This window comes from Bos indicus x Bos taurus, chromosome 27 (genome assembly GCF_003369695.1).
Source record: "Bos indicus x Bos taurus breed Angus x Brahman F1 hybrid chromosome 27, Bos_hybrid_MaternalHap_v2.0, whole genome shotgun sequence".
Taxonomy (NCBI): domain Eukaryota; kingdom Metazoa; phylum Chordata; class Mammalia; order Artiodactyla; family Bovidae; genus Bos; species Bos indicus x Bos taurus.
In genome coordinates, this window is record NC_040102.1 from 6,215,613 (window position 1) to 6,233,705 (window position 18,093).

The 18,093-nt window shown below is 43.5% G+C and overlaps 1 protein-coding gene across 7 annotated transcripts; it reads left to right on the plus strand.

The window, feature by feature from the left end:
- Nucleotides 1-40: 40 nt before the first annotated feature.
- Nucleotides 41-17,714, plus strand: LOC113884826 (zinc finger protein 596-like). 7 transcript variants are annotated; one of them, XM_027529826.1, is made up of 10 exons: nt 43-109; nt 3,776-3,934; nt 4,140-4,468; nt 9,065-9,341; nt 9,603-9,673; nt 12,013-12,099; nt 14,159-14,285; nt 14,995-15,090; nt 15,557-15,636; nt 16,086-17,167. In XM_027529826.1, the coding sequence occupies exons 6-10, from the start codon at nt 12,088-12,090 to the stop codon at nt 16,734-16,736; spliced, it is 966 nt and encodes a 321-aa protein (XP_027385627.1). In that variant the 5' UTR covers nt 43-109; nt 3,776-3,934; nt 4,140-4,468; nt 9,065-9,341; nt 9,603-9,673; nt 12,013-12,087; the 3' UTR covers nt 16,737-17,167. The 7 variants fall into 7 exon arrangements, with proteins under 7 accessions (XP_027385631.1, XP_027385627.1, XP_027385628.1 ...); XM_027529827.1 differs by lacking the exon at nt 4,140-4,468 and adding an exon at nt 10,785-10,794; XM_027529830.1 differs by lacking the exon at nt 4,140-4,468 and having other exon boundaries at nt 41-109; nt 16,089-17,714.
- The last annotated feature ends 379 nt before the right edge of the window (nt 17,715-18,093 follow it).

An 18,093-nucleotide genomic window follows, 5' to 3' on the forward strand; every position in this document is an offset into this window, starting at 1 on the left:
GGAGGCGGGTGGCCACGCCCAAGGCCACGCCCCCTGGTCACACCCCCGGCGGCGCCATTTCCTGCCAACCGGGAAGCAGATCTCCAGGACTGGCGGCCCGGTTCACCAAGTGAGTTTCAGTAGTTCGCGTCCAAACTTGCGCGCTGACGCGCTCAGCGCCGGGTCCTCCACACTCCCGGGCCCCCGCGGCTGTTACCGTCCCAGCCGCGGGGAGCCCCGCCTAGTCTGGAGGCGCTCTGCCGCGGGGGCCGGACCCACACCTATTTCTGGTAAAACCGCTTCGCGCCTGGTCCTCGCCCCGACCTTCCAGCCTCGGTCCTCGTCCCCGTCTTCCCTCCACTCCCCGCGCCTGGTCAGGTCCCTCCCGGCGTGTCCCCCGGCCCTGGTGGGCGGAGTCGGGCCGTCACGCCTGCCCCTGACCGCGGGTCCCGCAGACCCCTGTCCTCCCTGGAGTCCTCCTTTGCAGCCTTGCTTCGTCCTGGGCCCCAGCCCTACTGCTGCCCAGGTGATCTTTTCGCAGTCACCTCCTCAGAGAGGCCCCCGAGACCCGGGGTGGGGGCGGTTTCAGATCCCATCCCATTGGCAGTGCCTGTCAGGGTGTGTTTACGTTCCCAGGGCCCCACCGGAAGGCGTGCTCGTCCTGTGAATGCGTGGGGCAAGGGGATGAGGAGAAAGGGAGATCGAGGGAGAACCAGGGAGACAGCGTGAGATAGAAGCAGGGGGCAGTTGAGCTTGGGGGAGTGGGTCCCCTGGGCTTAGAAAGACACAGTAAAGAGTGAAGGAGCGTGACCTGGGCAAAAAGCAGGGGGATGAACGAAAAGACAGAAAAAGATGATCCACAGATAGAAAAGGACAGAATGGGAGGAGGGAGTTATGAGCCACAGTAGCAGCAGGGGGCAAAAGAAAAGTAGATCCCAGATTCATTCATTTTGTTCTTAAATTTCCAACTTAATTCCCTTTCACATGTATTGTGTCAGATTCAGTTGATTTTCCAATGTATATCATTTCATATATTGAAAATATTCCTTAGTGCTAAATAAGTTTATGCTATCTCAATGTGTTCTTGCTAAAGATATTGGTAATTTTTTACCACAGTCAAACCCTGGATTAACCACTTAGTCTAATATTCAACATCTTTATCCCCTTAGATGAGCTTTTAGTTTAGTGGGCTGTGAACTGAGGTTTCCAACCAAGTCTGGGCCCTTTTTCTGGATTCTGCTGACCCCTGTCCTCTCCTGGGTCCCCCTCCCCAGCCTCGCCTGGTCCTGGGGCCCTGCTGCTCCCCAGGGCATCTCTTCACAGTCTCCTCTTCAGAGACCCCCCTAGACATCCTTTCTTCTTGTCTTGGAAAGTGGTCAAGGGTAAGCTGGATTGTTCTCAGAATTAGTTGGAAGAGAGTGCTTCTGCTCGTGGTGAATAAGCTGCTGAGCTCTTTCCGTTGCATGTTTTCCAATACTACTCCTTTCTTTCATGTTTTCCAGTGCTGCTGATTAGGTCTTCTTAATATGTTTTTTGATAGCTGTAGTGTGATATTCTGGGAAAGAGGAGTTAAGTCCTTTGAGATTCAGTTCAGTCGCTCAGTCGTATCCGACTCTTTGCGACTCCATGAACCGCAGCACGCCAGGCCTCCCTGTCCATCACCAACTCCCGGAGTTCACTGAGACTCACGTCCATTGAGTCACTGACGCCATCCAGCCATCTCATCCTCTGTCGTCCCCTTCTCCTCCTGCCCCCAATCCCTCCCAGCATCAGAGTCTTTTCCAATAAGTCAGCTCTTCTCATGAGCTGGCCAAAGTCCTGGAGTCTCAGCTTTAGCATCATTCCTTCCAAAAAAATCCCAGGGCTAATCTCCTTCAGAAAGGACTAGTTGGATCTCCTTGCAGTCCAAGGGACTCTCAAGAGTCTTCTCCAACACCACAGTTCAAAAGCATCAAGCTTTGAGATTACTGGGATTAAAGTCATGAAAGGAAGTAGCTCTTGCTCAGAATAAGGAGATGTGATTTTTAGGGGCAGGCAGGGTTGAGAAGGGCAGACCCTGTGACTGTCCCTGTCAGGCCATGTCATTCCCATGGGGACAGTGCTGGTTCCTCTCTAAGGGCCTCTCCTGCTGACCCCCTAGCCTGCTCCATCACTTGACTCCATCAAGCGGAAGTCATGAGTCTGCTTGATAAGGGAGGATCCAGGCTTTTGTTGTCGCACTGAGTCTGGGGCACGGGCTTCAGTAGTTGTGGCTCATGGGCTTAGTTGCTCCACTGCATGCAGAATCTTCCCAGTCCAGGGACTGAACCCATGTCCCCTGCATTGGCAGGCGGCTTCTTATCCACTGTGTCACCAGGGAAGTCCACGTCTAGACTTTTTAAACTAAGCGCAGGTCAAAAGTATCTCTCCAATGAGAAGGGCTTAGCGGGCGCTTGCCTCTGTGAAGGTAGCTGGAAGAAAGAACAGGAGTGCTGTTGAGGGGTTAAGGAGCCAGGAATGGGAGGGAGACTGAGAAGCTCAGGAGCCAGAGGAAGGGAAGTCTCTTCCATCCTCCCCTGAGGTGACCCTGTGCTTGGCAGATGCTAAGGAGACCGTGGGGTCTGTGACTAACAGGGAAGGCCAGTCCAGGTCCCATACCCACTGCTGCAACCAAATATGTGGGGCTTCTTGTAGGGTGGGAGGGTGTTCTGAAGAAATGGACAGAAAAATCCACCTGTTCATCTCGTGTTTACTGCTTCTGAATCCCTATGAATCCTTTTGAATCTTTAGACAGCAGGAGACTATAAGTGAAGTGAAGTTGTTCACTCGTGTCTGACTCTTCGACCCCATGGACTGTAGCCCACCAGGCTCCTCCCTCCACGGGATTCTCCAGGCAAGAGTACTGGAGAGGGTTGCCATTGCCTTCTTCAGGGGATCTTCCCAACCCAGGGATTGAACCCCAGTCTCCTGCATTGCAGACAGACACTTTTCCGCCTGAGCCACCAGGGAAGCCCCAGGAGGACTATCTGTGCCACTCAGTAAATTCCTTCCCCTGTGTGGTTGTGGCATTGGAAAGGGTGTGTTGAGTCGAAGCCTTGAAGGCATGTGCTCCACACTTCGGAGTGATCATAGAACTGATCTTGCCTGAGAAAGAAGCTTTTCATGTGTCTTTTTTAATTCCTTGATTTGACTATCAAAACTTTTACTTAATTGATTTCTGTCAAATAATCTGTTTCTTCATTTTATTCTTTACTCTTTTATTTAATCTTTTGTATTTCTTTTAACTTTTACTAATATCTTAATTCCTAACAATTTGAAATGTCAATTTACTCTTGTTTCCTTTTAGTTTCTCTTGATTTATAAGGTTGAACAACTGGCTCATTCATTTCCAAGCCCTTTGTTTCTGTTAAGTATATTTAAAGTTAAACATTTTTTTCAAGATAACAACCATGGCCCTGTTCTGTGGTATTGATCATGTTCATTCTCCATGGTGACAGTAACTGTAACCGTTAATTGGTCATTTGATTGTATTGTAACCCTATTGTTTAAACTGTCATTGTCTTTAGAATAGTTTGTTTCTACTACTGATTATTGTGTATTTTTTCACTTTAACTTTACTGCGATAAGCCTATGTGGCCTATTTGACATACTCTCTTGCATTTAGCTAACATCTTCTCTGGGGCTAATTACACAGTCAAATTTGATGGATGCAGTGAGTGAACTGAAGTCTCTCCTTTGGGATAAATGGAGATAAAAAGTCTCCACAGTTTGAATGTACATTTATGTTCATTTATGTATATGTGTATGTGTCTTTCAGGGAATCTGGCCTCCCAGGAAGAAGGCCAGACTCAGGGACTATGCCCTGTTCCCCAGCCCTCCAGGGCCCCACCTACTCTGAACAATAAGACTAGAGCCTTTCTCAGCCTGGACTGTCTTGCTACACATTCTGCCATCTGCTCCACCCTACAGCCTAAAGGTATGTACTCTGAGATCTTGCTTCCAAGCCTGGGGCTGTGAGTGGGCAGCCAGATGGTCCCTTCTTGCCCTCCTCTATACTCGTAGGATGTAGAGCAGGTGAGCAGTTGCCTGGTTCTGGGCACACCTAGAAAATGCTGCAGAGCCTCCAGGTGGCAAGGACCTCCTCTGTAGGTTTCATGCTTCTCCTGTTGTGTCTGTTCCAGGGCCTCCAAGGACTATAGGAAAATTTTCACTGAGCCTGGCCAGTTGTGGGCTTCCTTCCCAGGCCTTGCAGGCAGGATCAAATGGTTGCTGGTCCCCAGTATGACTTATAACATTTTCCAGAGGCTCAGGCAAGCCAGGATGTCCTCATCTAGTCTTTTCTGTCAAAATGGCCGCTTCCGGCCTCCTGAGAGAAACTTGGGAAATTGATGGACACTTGTTTCTGCAAAGGGGCCTGGGATGACTTGAAAGGATCAGTGTATTTGTATATATTTGTGGAACCCTCTGTAGTCCGTTCAGGAAACTCGGTGCCCTGTGTGAACAGAGAAAGGTGAGTCACTGTTTATTAACATCAATGATAAATCGTAATTGTTGTAATAAGTACCGTCACGGTGATGAATGTCAGTAATGATAATGGTCCTATGATGGGAGCAATAGCTCTCCATTCCCTGCTTCCACGTCTCCTGTCAACTAAGACTTTTGTCTCTACTGTATTGTTCTGTGTATTTTTTTAATATGTTTTAATCCTTCTTTATTGAATTAAATCATTACATTATTTTTGTCATATCATTTCCTTTGTTATCTTTACCATTAATGTGGATTTTATAAGTTGCAGACTTGTCTTTCACAGTTTTCAATTTCTCTCTGATCCTTTCAATAGTTTTTACTTGATTTTTACTTAATTCTTTTATCTTTTGCTCATTTTAAAGCCTGTCATCCACATAAATGAATGAGTTTTTAGCACTGACTGTTCTCTTCTCTCTGATCTCCCAATATGGTCTCTTCTCTTAAATTACTAATAAATCTTTATTTTACTTCAGAAGTTTTGGAGCCCTGCAAGTCAATTTTCCTTCTGATGTCTTATAATCTCTTATTTTCACTCCTGTACTTAAGCTTTGAAGTTCTATTAATTAAGGTTTTTAATAGTTTGTAGTCTTATCACTAAAATTGTTATATAATTTTTAAATGATGTTCTGCTCCAAGGCAAAGGAATCTGAATATTAATGTTCAATCTCTTTTCCATGCCAGTCTCTCTTATGCTTTCAGTTCAGTTCAGTTCAGTCGCTCAGTCATGTCCGACTCTGCGACTCCATGAACTGCAGCACGCCAGGCGTCCCTGTCCATCACCAACTTCCGGAGTCCACCCATACCTATGTCCATTGAGTCGATGATGCCATCCAACCATCTCATGCTCTGTCATCCCCTTCTCCTTCTGCCCTCAATCTTTCCCGGCATCAGGGTCTTTTCTAGTGAGTCAGCTCTTCGCATCAGGTGGCCAAAGTATTGGAGTTTCAGCTTCAGCATCAGTCCTTCCAATGAACACCCAGGACTGATCTCCTTTAGGATGGACTGGTTGGATCTCCTTGCAGTCCAAGGGACTCTCAAGAGATTTCTCCAACACCACAGTTCAAAAGCATCAATTCTTCAGCACTCAGCTTTCTTTATAGTCCAACTCTCACATCCATACATGACCGCTGAAAAAAACCATAGCCTTGACTAGACAGACCTTTGTTGACAAAGTAATGTCTCTGCTTTTGAATATACTGTCTAGGTTGGTCATAACTTTCCTTCCAAGGAGTAAGTGTCTTTTAATTTCATGGCTGCAGTCACCATCTGCAGTGATATTGAAGCCCCCAAAAAATAAAGTCTGACACTGTTTTCACTGTTTCCCCATCTACCTGCCATGAAGTGGTGGGACCGGATGCCATGATCTTAGTTTTCTGAATGCTGAGCTTTAAGCCAACTTTTTCACTCTCCTCTTTCACTTTCATCAAGAGGCTTTTGAGTTCCTCTTCACTTTCTGCCATAAGGGTGGTGTCATCTGTATATCTGAGGTTATTGATATTTCTCCTGGCAATCTTGATTCCAGCTTGTGCTTCCTCCAACCCAGCATTTCTCATGATGTATTCTGCATATAAGTTAAATAAGCAGGGTGATAATATACAGCCTTGATGTACTCCTTTTCCTATTTGGAACCAGTCTGTTGTTCCATGTCCAGTTCTAACTGTTGCTTCCTGACCTGCATACAGGTTTCTCGAGAGGCAGATCAGGTGGTCTGGTATTCCCATCTCTTTCAGAATTTTCCACAGTTTGTTGTGATCCACACAGTCAAAGGCTTTGGCATAGTCAATAAAGCAGAAATAGATGCTTTTCTGGAACTCTCTTGCTTTTTCGATGATCCAGCGGATGTTGGCAATTTGATTTCTGATTCCTCTGCCTTGTCTAAAACCAGCTTGAACATCTGGAAGTTCACGGTTCACGTATTGCTGAAGCCTGGCTTGGAAAATTTTGAGCATTACTTCACTAGTGTGTGAGATGAGTGCAATTGTGCGGTAGTTCGAACATTCTTTGTCATTTCCTTTCTTTGGGATTGGAATGAAAGCTGACCTTTTCCAGTCCTGTGGCCACTGCTGAGTTTTCCATATTTTCTGGCATATTGAATGCAGCACTTTCACAGCATCATCTTTCAGGATTTGAAAGAGCTCAACTGGAATGCAATCACCTCCACTAGCTTTATTCGTAGTGATGGTTCCTAAGGCCCACTTGATTTCACATTCCAACATGTCTGGCTCTAGGTCAGTGATCACACCCTTGTGATTATCTGGGTCCTGAAGATCTTTTTTGTATAGTTCTTCTGTGTATTCTTGCCACCTCTTCTTAATATCGTCTGCTTCTATTAGGTCCATACCATTTCTGTCCTTTATCGAGCCCATCTTTGCATGAAATATCCCCTTGGTATCTCTAATTTTCTTGAAGAGATCTCTAGTCTTTCCCATTCTATTGTTTTCCTCTATTTCTTTGCATTGATCACTGAGGAAGGCTTTTTTATCTCTCCTTGCTATTCTTTGGAACTCTGCATTCAGATGCTTATATCTTTCCTTTTCTCCTTTGCTTTTCACTTCCTGTCTTTTCACAGCTATTTGTAAGGCCTCCTCAGACAGCCATTTTGCTTTTTTGCATTTCTTTTCCATGGGGATGGTCTTGATCCCTGTCTCCTGTACAATGTCACGAACCTCATTCCATGGTTCCTCAGGCACTGTATCTATCAGATCTAGTCCTTTAACTCTATTTCTTATTTATACTGTAGAGTCATAAAGGATTTGATTTAGGTCATACCTAAATGGTCTAGTGGTTTTCTCCAGTTTCTTCAATTTCAGTCTGAATTGGCAAGAAGGAGTTCATGATCCAAGCCACAGTCAGCTCCCAGTCTTGTTTTTTCTGACTGTATAGAGCTTCTCCATCTTTGGCTGCAAAGAATATAATCAATCTGATTTCCGTGTTGACCATCTGGTGACGTCCATGTGTAGAGTCTTCTCTTGTGTTGTTGGAAGAGGGTGTTTGCTATGACCAGTGCGTTCTCTTGGCACAACTCTATTAGCCTTTGCCCTGCTTCATTCTGTACTCCAAGGCCAAATTTCGCTGTTACTCCAGGTGTTTCTTGACTTTCTACTTTTGCATTTCAGTCCCCTATAATGAAAAGGACATATTTTTTGGGTTTTAGTTCTGGAAGGTCTTGTAGGTCTTCATAGAACTGTTCAGCTTCAGCTTCTTCAGCGTTACTGGTTTGGGGCATAGGTTTGGAATACCGTGATATTGAATGGTTTGCCTTGGAAACAAACAGAGATCATTCTGTCGTTTTTGAGAGTGCATCCAAGTACTGCATTTCGGACTCTTTTCTTGACTATGATGGCTACTCCATTTCTTCTAAGGGATTCCTGCCTACAGGAGTAGATATAATGGTCCATCTGAGTCAATTCACCGATTTCAGTCCATCTTGGTTCACTGATTCCTAGAATGTCGATGTTCACTCTTGTCATCTCCTGTTGGACCACTTCCAATTTGCCTTAAATCACGGACCTGACATTCCAATTTCCAATGCAGTATTGCTCTTTACAGCATTACGAATCTTGCTTCTATCACCAGTCACATCCACAACTGGGTGTTGCTTTTGCTTTGGCTCCATCCCTTCATTCTTTCTGGAGTTATTTCTCCACTGATCTCCACTAGCATGTTGGGCATCTACCAACCTGGGGAGTTCCTCTTTCAGTGTCCTATCTTTTTGCCTTTTCAGACTGTTCATGGGGTTCTCAAGGCAAGAATACTGAAATGGTTTGCCATTCCCTTCTCCAGTGGACCACATTCTGTCAGACCTCTCCACCATGACCTGTCCGTCTTGGGCGGCCCCACACGGCATGGCTTAGTTTCACTGAGTTAGACAAGGCTGTGGTCCGTGTGATCAGATTGGCTAGTCTTCCGTGACTGTAGTTTCAGTCTGCCCCCTGATCCCCTCTCTCAGTGCCTGTCTTACCTGGGTTTCTCTTACCTTGGACTTGGAGTCTGTCTTCACAGCTGCCCCAGCAAAGCACAGCCGCTGCTCCTTACCTCGGACGCGGGGTCTTACGCTTTAGTTTTTTTAATTATTATTCCTTTGGTTATTTTTTCTAAGTCTTTTTTATTGAGTTGGGTTCTCCTTAAGCCACATGCATACATGGTGATAGTTTGGAGAAAGATATCAGCTCCAGCAGGGCTACCTTTATTTATAGTTCTCACCTACTGGTGACCTTTGATGCCTTCTGTTTGGAAGTGTGGGCAAAGCGCAGTGACAGCTAGATATGTTCCTTCCCATTCACAGGGCTGTTCTGTTTTGTGTGTAGAGGGCTTCCCTGGATATCTTATGTCCTTAGAAGAAAAACTCTAAAGGTAAAAAAATTATTTTACATTTCAATTTAAATCTGCCTTGAGGTCAAAACCTAACCTAACCCCATTGACAATGCCCGAGTAGTCTTACTAGATCTTCCTTCTCTTTATGACTCAGTAGGTAAACTATGTTGACGGAGTAGCTTCCAGATATTGTGAACTGTCCTCAGTATTGACAGCCGTTCCCCAGTTATCAGATCCTTGTATTAATCTGGGGCTTTTCTTACAGATCTGATTGACAGTACTGTCCTTGTTGGGTGACTCACAGAGGAAAATAAGAGGAAACAGTGCCCAGAATTCTATTTCTCACCCCACCCCCAGCCATTTAAATCACCCTCCAGATCCTTAGTCCCCTCAATTCGCCCCAGAAGATTCCAGTTACTCTTCAGAGTGTGTGCCTACAACAGGCAGAGAGCAAGCCTGAGAACCACCCTGGCACTGCTTGTCTCTGGGATGCTGACAACATTCTCCCTCCTGTGTATCACAGAGAAGATTCAGGTTTCCAGGTATGGACCAGTGTCGGGGGGAGGGGTGTCCTCATTCTTCTGAAGAGCTCAGGGTAGAGGCAGGTGTCTAAGGGGTGTAGAGCATAGGACCCAGTCCACACGCAGTGAGGAGGAACACGGGATAGAGCTTAGGGCCCACCTGGAGCAGGGCATCCAGCCACTTCCTGGCCTTGTGTGTAGGACGGTCGGAGCTCAGAGGTGAAACCATAGACTTGCCTCGGTTTCAGAGAATGAAGGAATGTCCGTTTTCTCCCTCTGCAGAGTCTGTCAGCTTTGGAAGATGCTAGCTGAACAGTCTGCTCCATGGAGACATGTGCCTGACATCTTACCGAGTATGTATGGATTCTACTTGGGAAAGCGATCGAAGGTCTCTGCTCTAAACCGGGCATGGCAGTTCTGACACAGAACCCACGCTGGGCTCCTTGGAGTGGGGAGGGGATATATATGATGGCTTAGTGCAGCTTTGATGTTGTCCAAAGGCCCAGAATCTCAGTCATTCCTCTCCCTGATTCTGGTTGAAGGCAGTTGGTTTTAGTCCTTTGGTCATCAGAGTATTTGGTTGTTGGAGGGAGAGGCCCCAGTTGTCAGGCTTCTCTTCCTAAGATTCATGGGATTCAGATTCTGGTCACTGAGTATGGAACTCTTTGTGATTTCAAGCATAAAGCCTTCTGAAATCATCCCAGCTCACCTACACACCCTGCGCCAATTTTATCCATCCCCTAGGGAGGGGATGAATGTTTATCCCTCTGGGGTTCTGATTTTTCAGAGGCATTTTAAACCATGGAAGGACGTAACTCACATTAAACTGTGGTCAGGGAATAGACTTTGGAGCCAGATACACGTGAGCCTGAAAGATAGTTAACCAGTTATATGCTGTGTAGTTTTGGGTGGTGAATGACTGTATCCCTAATAGTTGGCTTCTTTAGCTTTTCCATGAACTGGAGTAAATATTAGAATTTTACCAGGAAGGACAGACTCCATTATTTTGGAAAGGAATTTATAATCAGAAAATAATCGTTTACAGGACTGCAGCCACTTGTGGGCAAGGCACTGAGGGCGTTACCTTACGGTGGACATTTCTCTGTATTTATAATACATAATGGTCAGAGGTGAACTTGCTTAATCGTATCATTCTTAGGTAGACTTAGACCATTGGGAGGACAGAGCATACATAAATACCTAGTGACTAGTGAGATGAATGGCCTCAGGGAGTGGTAGAGCTCTGTGCAGATCAGGGCAGAGGGGAAGGGAAAGGTTTAGCTCTGGTTGGATTTAGTGAAAGTCTCTGCTAGTTGAGGTTTAAACTATCCATGTTGTCTGTTAAATTGATAAACTAAAATCGCCAGGTTACTGTGAGGACTAAGTGAGTATGTAAATATCCAAGCACAGAGTCATATTTGATGCAAATGTATCTTTTTTTTTTTTTCCTTTTGTGGACCTCAGGTACAAATGGGTGAGTTAATCTTACTTTCATTTATGATCCATTATCATCATTTTTCCATAAAATGTATTTAGTTATTATTGGTATTTTAGAGGAGAACTCCCTGGTGGATCAGTGGTGAAGAATCCGCCTGCCAATGCAGGAGACATGGGTTCAGTACTTAGGATGGTGGAGAAGGAAGTGGCAACCCACTCTAGCATTCTTGCCTGGGAAATCCCACGGACAGTGAAGCCTGGAGGGTTGCAGTTCTTGGCGTCGCAAGAGTTGGACATGACTTAGCAACTAAACAACAAAGGGGAGAATTTACACTTTATAAATGCTTTCTCTGTGTGTCTCACACACATTTGTGTGCATATGTATATGTATGCCTATACACATAAGTGTGTTTGTATATAATGAAATGCAGGCGTATGGCAGCCAATGAAGATTAATGCAGGGATTTCAAGAATTTCGGCTACCCCTTTACTAAGATAATCACGTGGCCTTAACTAGATTTCCTCCTAAACTCCAACCACCCTTGACCTACAGGGTTGAAACAGTCCATGATGGTAACACTATGACTCTTGGACTCCTGCTACTTTCTGGCACAGGGGATGTTAAGGACAAGGCTGGCAGGATAGGTGCCATGATTCCTCCAAATGGAATAAATTCTTAAATTAATTTCATCATAATGCAGATTTTTAGTTAACTGACTTCTGAGTTCATGGGGGACAGATCTAGAAGAGTTGAAGGGAGAGCTGGAAGGGAGTGAGTTTTCAGAGAGCCACCGTGAATGCTGAAGAACCATTATGGGTGCATAAATCAAGAATAATGAAATCTGAGAATGTCCATAGTGTTACCTACAAATGAAAACCAAAATCTACATGTGGCATGAGTCAGGGGTCACTGTGATTTGGAGTCAGGGAGAGAATAACTCTGGATATCACAGAGTTATTGAAGTTACTTATTGATATGAAGGTCAATACTTTGAGCTTTGATGTTCTTGTCCATAAATGTCCATAAGTTATCTGTGTTTCTTCCATTGTTGTTAATGACTATAGTTACAGTCTTCTTAGTTTTGACCCTGGGAGAGGAGTAGCATCCTCTGTGTGTTTCTCATAGAATGTGCACGGCATGTTTGTTGGTGTGACTGGGAGTCAACAACCAGGTGAAGATTTGGGATTTCATGAGATGTTGGACTGGAACTTGTGCATAAGACTGGAGTCTTTTGACTTTTCTCTCCATCCTCAGCTTTGCCTGCTTAATGCTTGGACTGTCTGTGAGTGAAAACCCAGAGAAAGACTGCTGGCAACTGAGTTATTGACAATGCAGCCATTGGTGAGTAGGGAATGCCTTTTTCTGCTGAAACTGCATACCCTGCTCCTGAGAGGAAATGGGCAGGTTTCTCTTATTGGATGGATGTTCTAAGTGCAATCAGAAAGTATTCATGGGTCTGAGCACCAGTGAAATGTAGTAACTAGTATCCTTCCTAACATCACACTGATTTATTTCAGCCTCCGTGCAGCTTGTGTATTTATAGAAGAGGTGAGAGAAGTATTCTTTCTCTAATCTGTCCCTGGTCTCATCAGGGAATAATTCACTTGTTAATCATGTTATTGGCTATAATAGCCTAAGGTTGTGGTGACCAGAGATGAGGGAGGAGCAGAAGATTACCATCCAGTGGAGAGGCTGAGGTCTCATCACCTGAATTCAGTGAGTCCAGTCTTCACCGGTCCTCGGTGGGGGCTCTGAAAGGAGGACGAGAGAAGTTGAGGACAGAGAAGGCATGAGGAATCATTCATTTATTTTTTTTCTAATTTTAAAGTTTTGATAGAATATATCTGCTCTTTTGGGAACGTCTTAAAAAGAAAATTAACCCTTTTTTCATACTTGGTAACTGAAATTAATATATAGGGGGGTATTATTTCCTTTATTGTGGCTGCATGTTCAGGAGGAGGATAGCAGAGTAAAAATTTAAGACCCTGTGGATAGTTTTGAAGAGCTAGATAGCCCAAACCCAATCAAGAGGCTTCTGTTATCCTTTAGCAGAGAGGCAAGCCGAAGACAGGAGAGAGTGATGAGTGGTGTTTGAGGTCCCAGAGAAAACTGAGAACAGGCATGGTCAGGCTAGAACTGTCCTTCAAGAGAGCTCTCTCAGAGTCCCTGGCCTATGCTGCTGAACCATCTGACCCCATACCTTATTGTGAACATCCAACTCTTACTGAGTTCAGTGAGACCACATTTACTGATACCAAGTTCTATATGAAACTTGTTCATTTCTGAAGAATGATGGAGATGGTTTCAAGGTTCTTGGACACTTTACTGAGTAATAGACTGAGGTTTGTATTTAATGCATGTTTACTTAGATAGGAAGAACTTCATTCATTAGTTCATCGGATCATTCAACACTCATAGCACATTCAGTTCAGTTCAGTCGCTCAGTTGTGTCTGACTCTTTGCGACCCCATGAATTGCAGCACGCCAGGCCTCCCTGTCCATCACCAACTCTTGGAGTTCACCCAAACTCACGTCCATCGAATCAGTGATGCCATCCAGCCATCTCATCCTCTGTCGTCCCCTTCTCCTCCTGCCCCCAATCCCTCCCAGCATCAGAGTCTTTTCCAATGAGTCAACTCTTCGCATGAGGTGGCCAAAGTACTGGAGTTTCAGCTTTAGCATCATTCCTTCCAAAGAAATCCCAGGGCTGATCTCCTTCAGGATGGACTGGTTGGATCTCCCTGCAGTCCAAGGGACTCTCAAGAGTCTTCTCCAACACCACAGTTCAAAAGCATCAATTCTTCGGCGCTCAGCCTTCTTCATAGTCCAACTCTCACATCCATACATGACCACTGGAAAAACCATAGCCTTGACTAGATGGACCTTTGTTGGCAAAGTAATGTCTCTGCTTTTGAATGTGCTATCTAGGTTGGTTAGTAAACCATTTAATAGATGAGGAGTCTGAAGTTCTTTTAGGGGAATGATATAACCATAGTTATGGTTTAAAGGTGGCAAATCATGGTTAATGTTTGCCTTGTGATATGTCTGTAAGTTATTTGAAATTAAGAAGAGAGTTATGAATTTTCAAATGAAAGTTTTAATTACATGTCTGAACTCATAATTACCAGTTTAGGGGAGATTTTTCAGGTTTTATCATACCACACTTCATGTGATATTTCTTTATGACAAAGAAATTAATAAAGTCTGTATTAATTCAGACTGTGTATATCTCTGTGACATATCTGAAAAGCAAATACCAGCTCAGCAAGAACCCAAACTTGGTTTGATCCTTCTGTACACCCAGTGTCTCCACCCCCTTACTCAGCGCTGCCATATCAACCCTCTTGCCCTGGACATTAATAGAGATTGTTCTGTCAGAACCATAATATCCATGTTGTAGGAATCAGTGACATTTGAAGATGTAGCTGTAGACTTCACCCAGGAAGAGTGGGCCCTGCTGGACACATCCCAGAGAAAGCTATTCAGAGATGTGATGCTGGAAAATATCAGTCACCTGGTCTTCGTGGGTGAGTCTGTCAACATTTATGTATGTATGCAGGTGAGTAGATAAGGAGGTAGGTAGGTTGGTTGGTAGGTAGGTAGGTAGATATTTATTGATTCAGTCAATAAGTATCTAGAACAGCTTCTACATACTCACCCAGTCTTTGTCCTGATTCTTTTGTAGGCCTTATAACTACATTCAAGTTGTTTCTTTATGTAATACATCTAGTTTGTTACCCCACTAAATGTAATCTTGACCACAGTTGAATCTCTTTCTTCCTATTCAGTCTCTAATATTCAGAACAGACCTGGGAACTTAATATTTTTGATGTATCAATAAATTGAGTAAATATTTTCTAATTATTCTGCTTTAGTCACTGTGCTGAGGATTGACAGCAGACTAGAGAAAATAGTAAAACCTTGATTATACTCGTGGAACTTACTGGCATCTGTTTGAAAATAATATTCAACCCACTATGGAGACATTTAATTTTTCCATTTTTGGAAAGACTAAGGGATTCTGTGTGTCCTGTCTTCGAACATGGACATCAGCATCTAGAGGTCTTCACTATTTTGGACACACGATCTGTATTTCAGTGTTTTCTGTGTTCAAGGTGTTGCCTGAGCCAAACTTCAGTGGTCAGCCTCCTTATTTCTCAGTAGCCTGTCCTGGACTTGATGATAATGTGCTTTTAGTAACACAAAACTCAAAATCCACCTTTTTTCTATGAACAGGGTATCAGCATTGCAAATTGGATGTGATTTTCCAGTTGGAGCAAGGTGAAGAGCTGTGGATTGAAGGAAGAGGATTTTTCCAAAGCCACAGTCCAGGTATGCATCAGGGGCCTGTGCCTAGTCAGTGAGTGAGTACATACTTAGCAAACATCAACTGAAGATTTTGTTAACTGAGTGATATTTTCTAAGATGTAGGTGCAAAATTCTTTAGATGTTGTTATTCCTTACATATTTCAGGCTCACTCATGTGTCCTCCTGCCATTATCTTTTTTTTGGCTTTAGGGAAAAGGACATTCATGTACTTATTAAACTTTCACATATAACTCTTGTTCTCATCCTCCCCTCTGAAGGTTTTCCCTCTTTACCTACTCAGCATCTTATCTCCATTTTTTCATATTTCATTCCTGAAAATCTTTACTAATTGTCAATGCCCTATAAATGTGTTTCTGTTTCTTGGAGTGTTCCCCATCGACATGCCAGTTTTTGAAACATAGAGGTCAGAGTTTTTCAACATTTTCATTTCACTAATGCCATTCTAATTTTTTTTCCCCAATTATTTTAGGCAGGGAAAGTGCCTTTAAAGAAGAATTGTTAGCCACACAGCATATCAGCAAGAAGGACACATCTACAATCATCCCAATGGTCAGTTTCCTGAGTGTTAACCCTGGTCATCAACATTAAAAACCTGGCAGTGGGTATTAATAATTTGGATTAAGGTATATCTGAGCAAAAAGTTTTAAATGGTTTGCATTTAGTGGAGAAATTAACCTGACCTCAAAACCATAAACTCAGATCTTTAAAAAAAAAAAAGAGGGGGTGGGCAAATGCACAAATTGTTCATATGTCTAGTTTTTGAAACATATTGCAGTCTTCCAAATTAACCTATAAGCTCAAACTGAAGTTGGGATACTATTTAGAGAAAGTCTTTGCAACACATAAAAAGCAAATCACTGTATGTATGCAGGTAATATTGGAAAGATTGTAAATGGAAGCTCTCACTGAATGATTTGTTTTGGATTTGTATGTAGAGCAAGGAGTGTATGAATGTATGTAGACAAACCACTAACAGCCTTTCATCTCCTTTCTAAAAGCAGACATTTCACACTCCAGAGGATCCCTGTGAATGTAATGATTTGGGAGAAGATTTCAGTCCTAGCTCCACACTGAGTCAACATTTGTTAACTCACACAGAAAAGACACCCAATATCAGCAAACAGTATCAAAAATCCCAGAGTGACCAGTCATACCTTAATCCACATAAGCAGATCCACAGCAGAGGTAAATCATGCGAGTGCCATCTGTGTGGTAAAGCCTTCAGCAATTGCTCTAGCCTTAGAAGACATGAGATGACCCATACTGGAGAGAAACCTTATGAATGCCATATCTGTGGGAATGCCTTTATTCAAAGCTCTGACCTTAGAAAACACAATCTGACTCACACTGGAGAGAAGCCGTATGAATGTCATCTCTGTGGAAAAGCCTTTAGTCAGTCCTCCAACCTCAGACAGCATGAAAGGACGCACACTGGAGAGCAACCGTATGAATGTCAGCTCTGTGGGAAAACCTTCAGTAAATGTTCTGCTCTTAGACGTCACGAGAGAACTCACACTGGAGAGAAGCCGTATGAATGTCATCTCTGTGGAAAAGCCTTCAGTCAGTGTTCCGCCCTTAGGCGACATGAGGGAACCCACAATGGAGAGAAAATTATGAATGTTTTCAGTAAGTATTCTGACCTTAGATGACATGGTATTGTAAATGTAATAAACATGGACAAGACTTCAACCATAGTTTTAATATTTGAACACATCAGAGAGTCACATCAAAGAAAGCTGTAATCACTGTAAAACACTGATCAGTGGGGAAGACCCTTCAGTCATCCTTACTCCATTTGACATATGCACATTTATATGAAAGAATCCACATGTGTGACATTTATATAGCAAAACCTTCAGTCTGTTGTGTGGCCATAGATGTCATGAGAGAACTTGCACTGTAAATATAAGGAATGTGGACGTCTTTAACAACAGCTCTAAACTTTCAACATACTGGAGGATTTGCATAGGGGAGAATCCAAGTCTGCAATCAGTGTGAAAATGCTTTCATTTATAATCCATGGTAAACAACATGAACAGACTCCATCTGGGAAAGCCTCTGGGTCTAATCACTGAACAAACATTAAGCCAAGCACAGTCGATGTGCACAAGAAGACTCAGTGAAGGAATAATCACTATGACAGGAAGTAAGAGGGTGAAGGCTCTTGAGAAATACCAAATAATTCATCCTAAAGAAGTGATTCACTGAAAAATATGACAAATCCTTTATTCATAAGAACCACACCTGAGGTACATGTGTGGATTCAGACTGTACAAAACACTGTCATGAAAGAAGGAAAGTCTTCAGTGACCTCATTTCATAATCAACATTAAGGCTCTCATGTTGAAGAAACAAGTGATCCTAAAGTCAAGTGGAGAAAACTTCATCTAGATTTCAGAAAACTAAGGTGGGGTGAAAAATCCTTTAAAAGAGCTTTTAATGTACAATTTAGCAAGTAATTCAGGATTTTGAGTGAACTATTTATGAAGAAAAATCTGACATATAAATACAAGATAGTAAAGTGATCTGGGAACGCTGAATGCCAAATTTTGTAAGAAACTAAACTTTTTTCAATAGATTATTATTTGTAAATATTTAAATAATAAAGTCTGTTGCTGAAAAATCTAGTATGTTGATGAAGTTCCAGTTTTCTTCATGCAGCTGTAAACACAGATCTGGCTCTGCATTTGGTGACATGTGGGTAAGATTCAGCCTAACTCTGAGTCTTCCCTGTTTCTCTAACAGCTCCTTCCACACAGCTCAGCTCCACTCATTCCAGCTTCCCACCACCATCAGCTGTCTACATCCACACCCTGGTGACAATATTCACCCCGCTGGCTGGTTTCTCAGGCACGTGACCCTGGCTGACCTTGTGCACAGTGTCATAGACACTGAGTGTAAACCGCTGGGCAGTCCCCAGCCTGTCTCTGCCCTGGGGCAACTACATGGGGCCAGAGAGACAGCCAGCTCTGCCGTTGCAGGCCAAGAACACTCCTTAGTAGGATT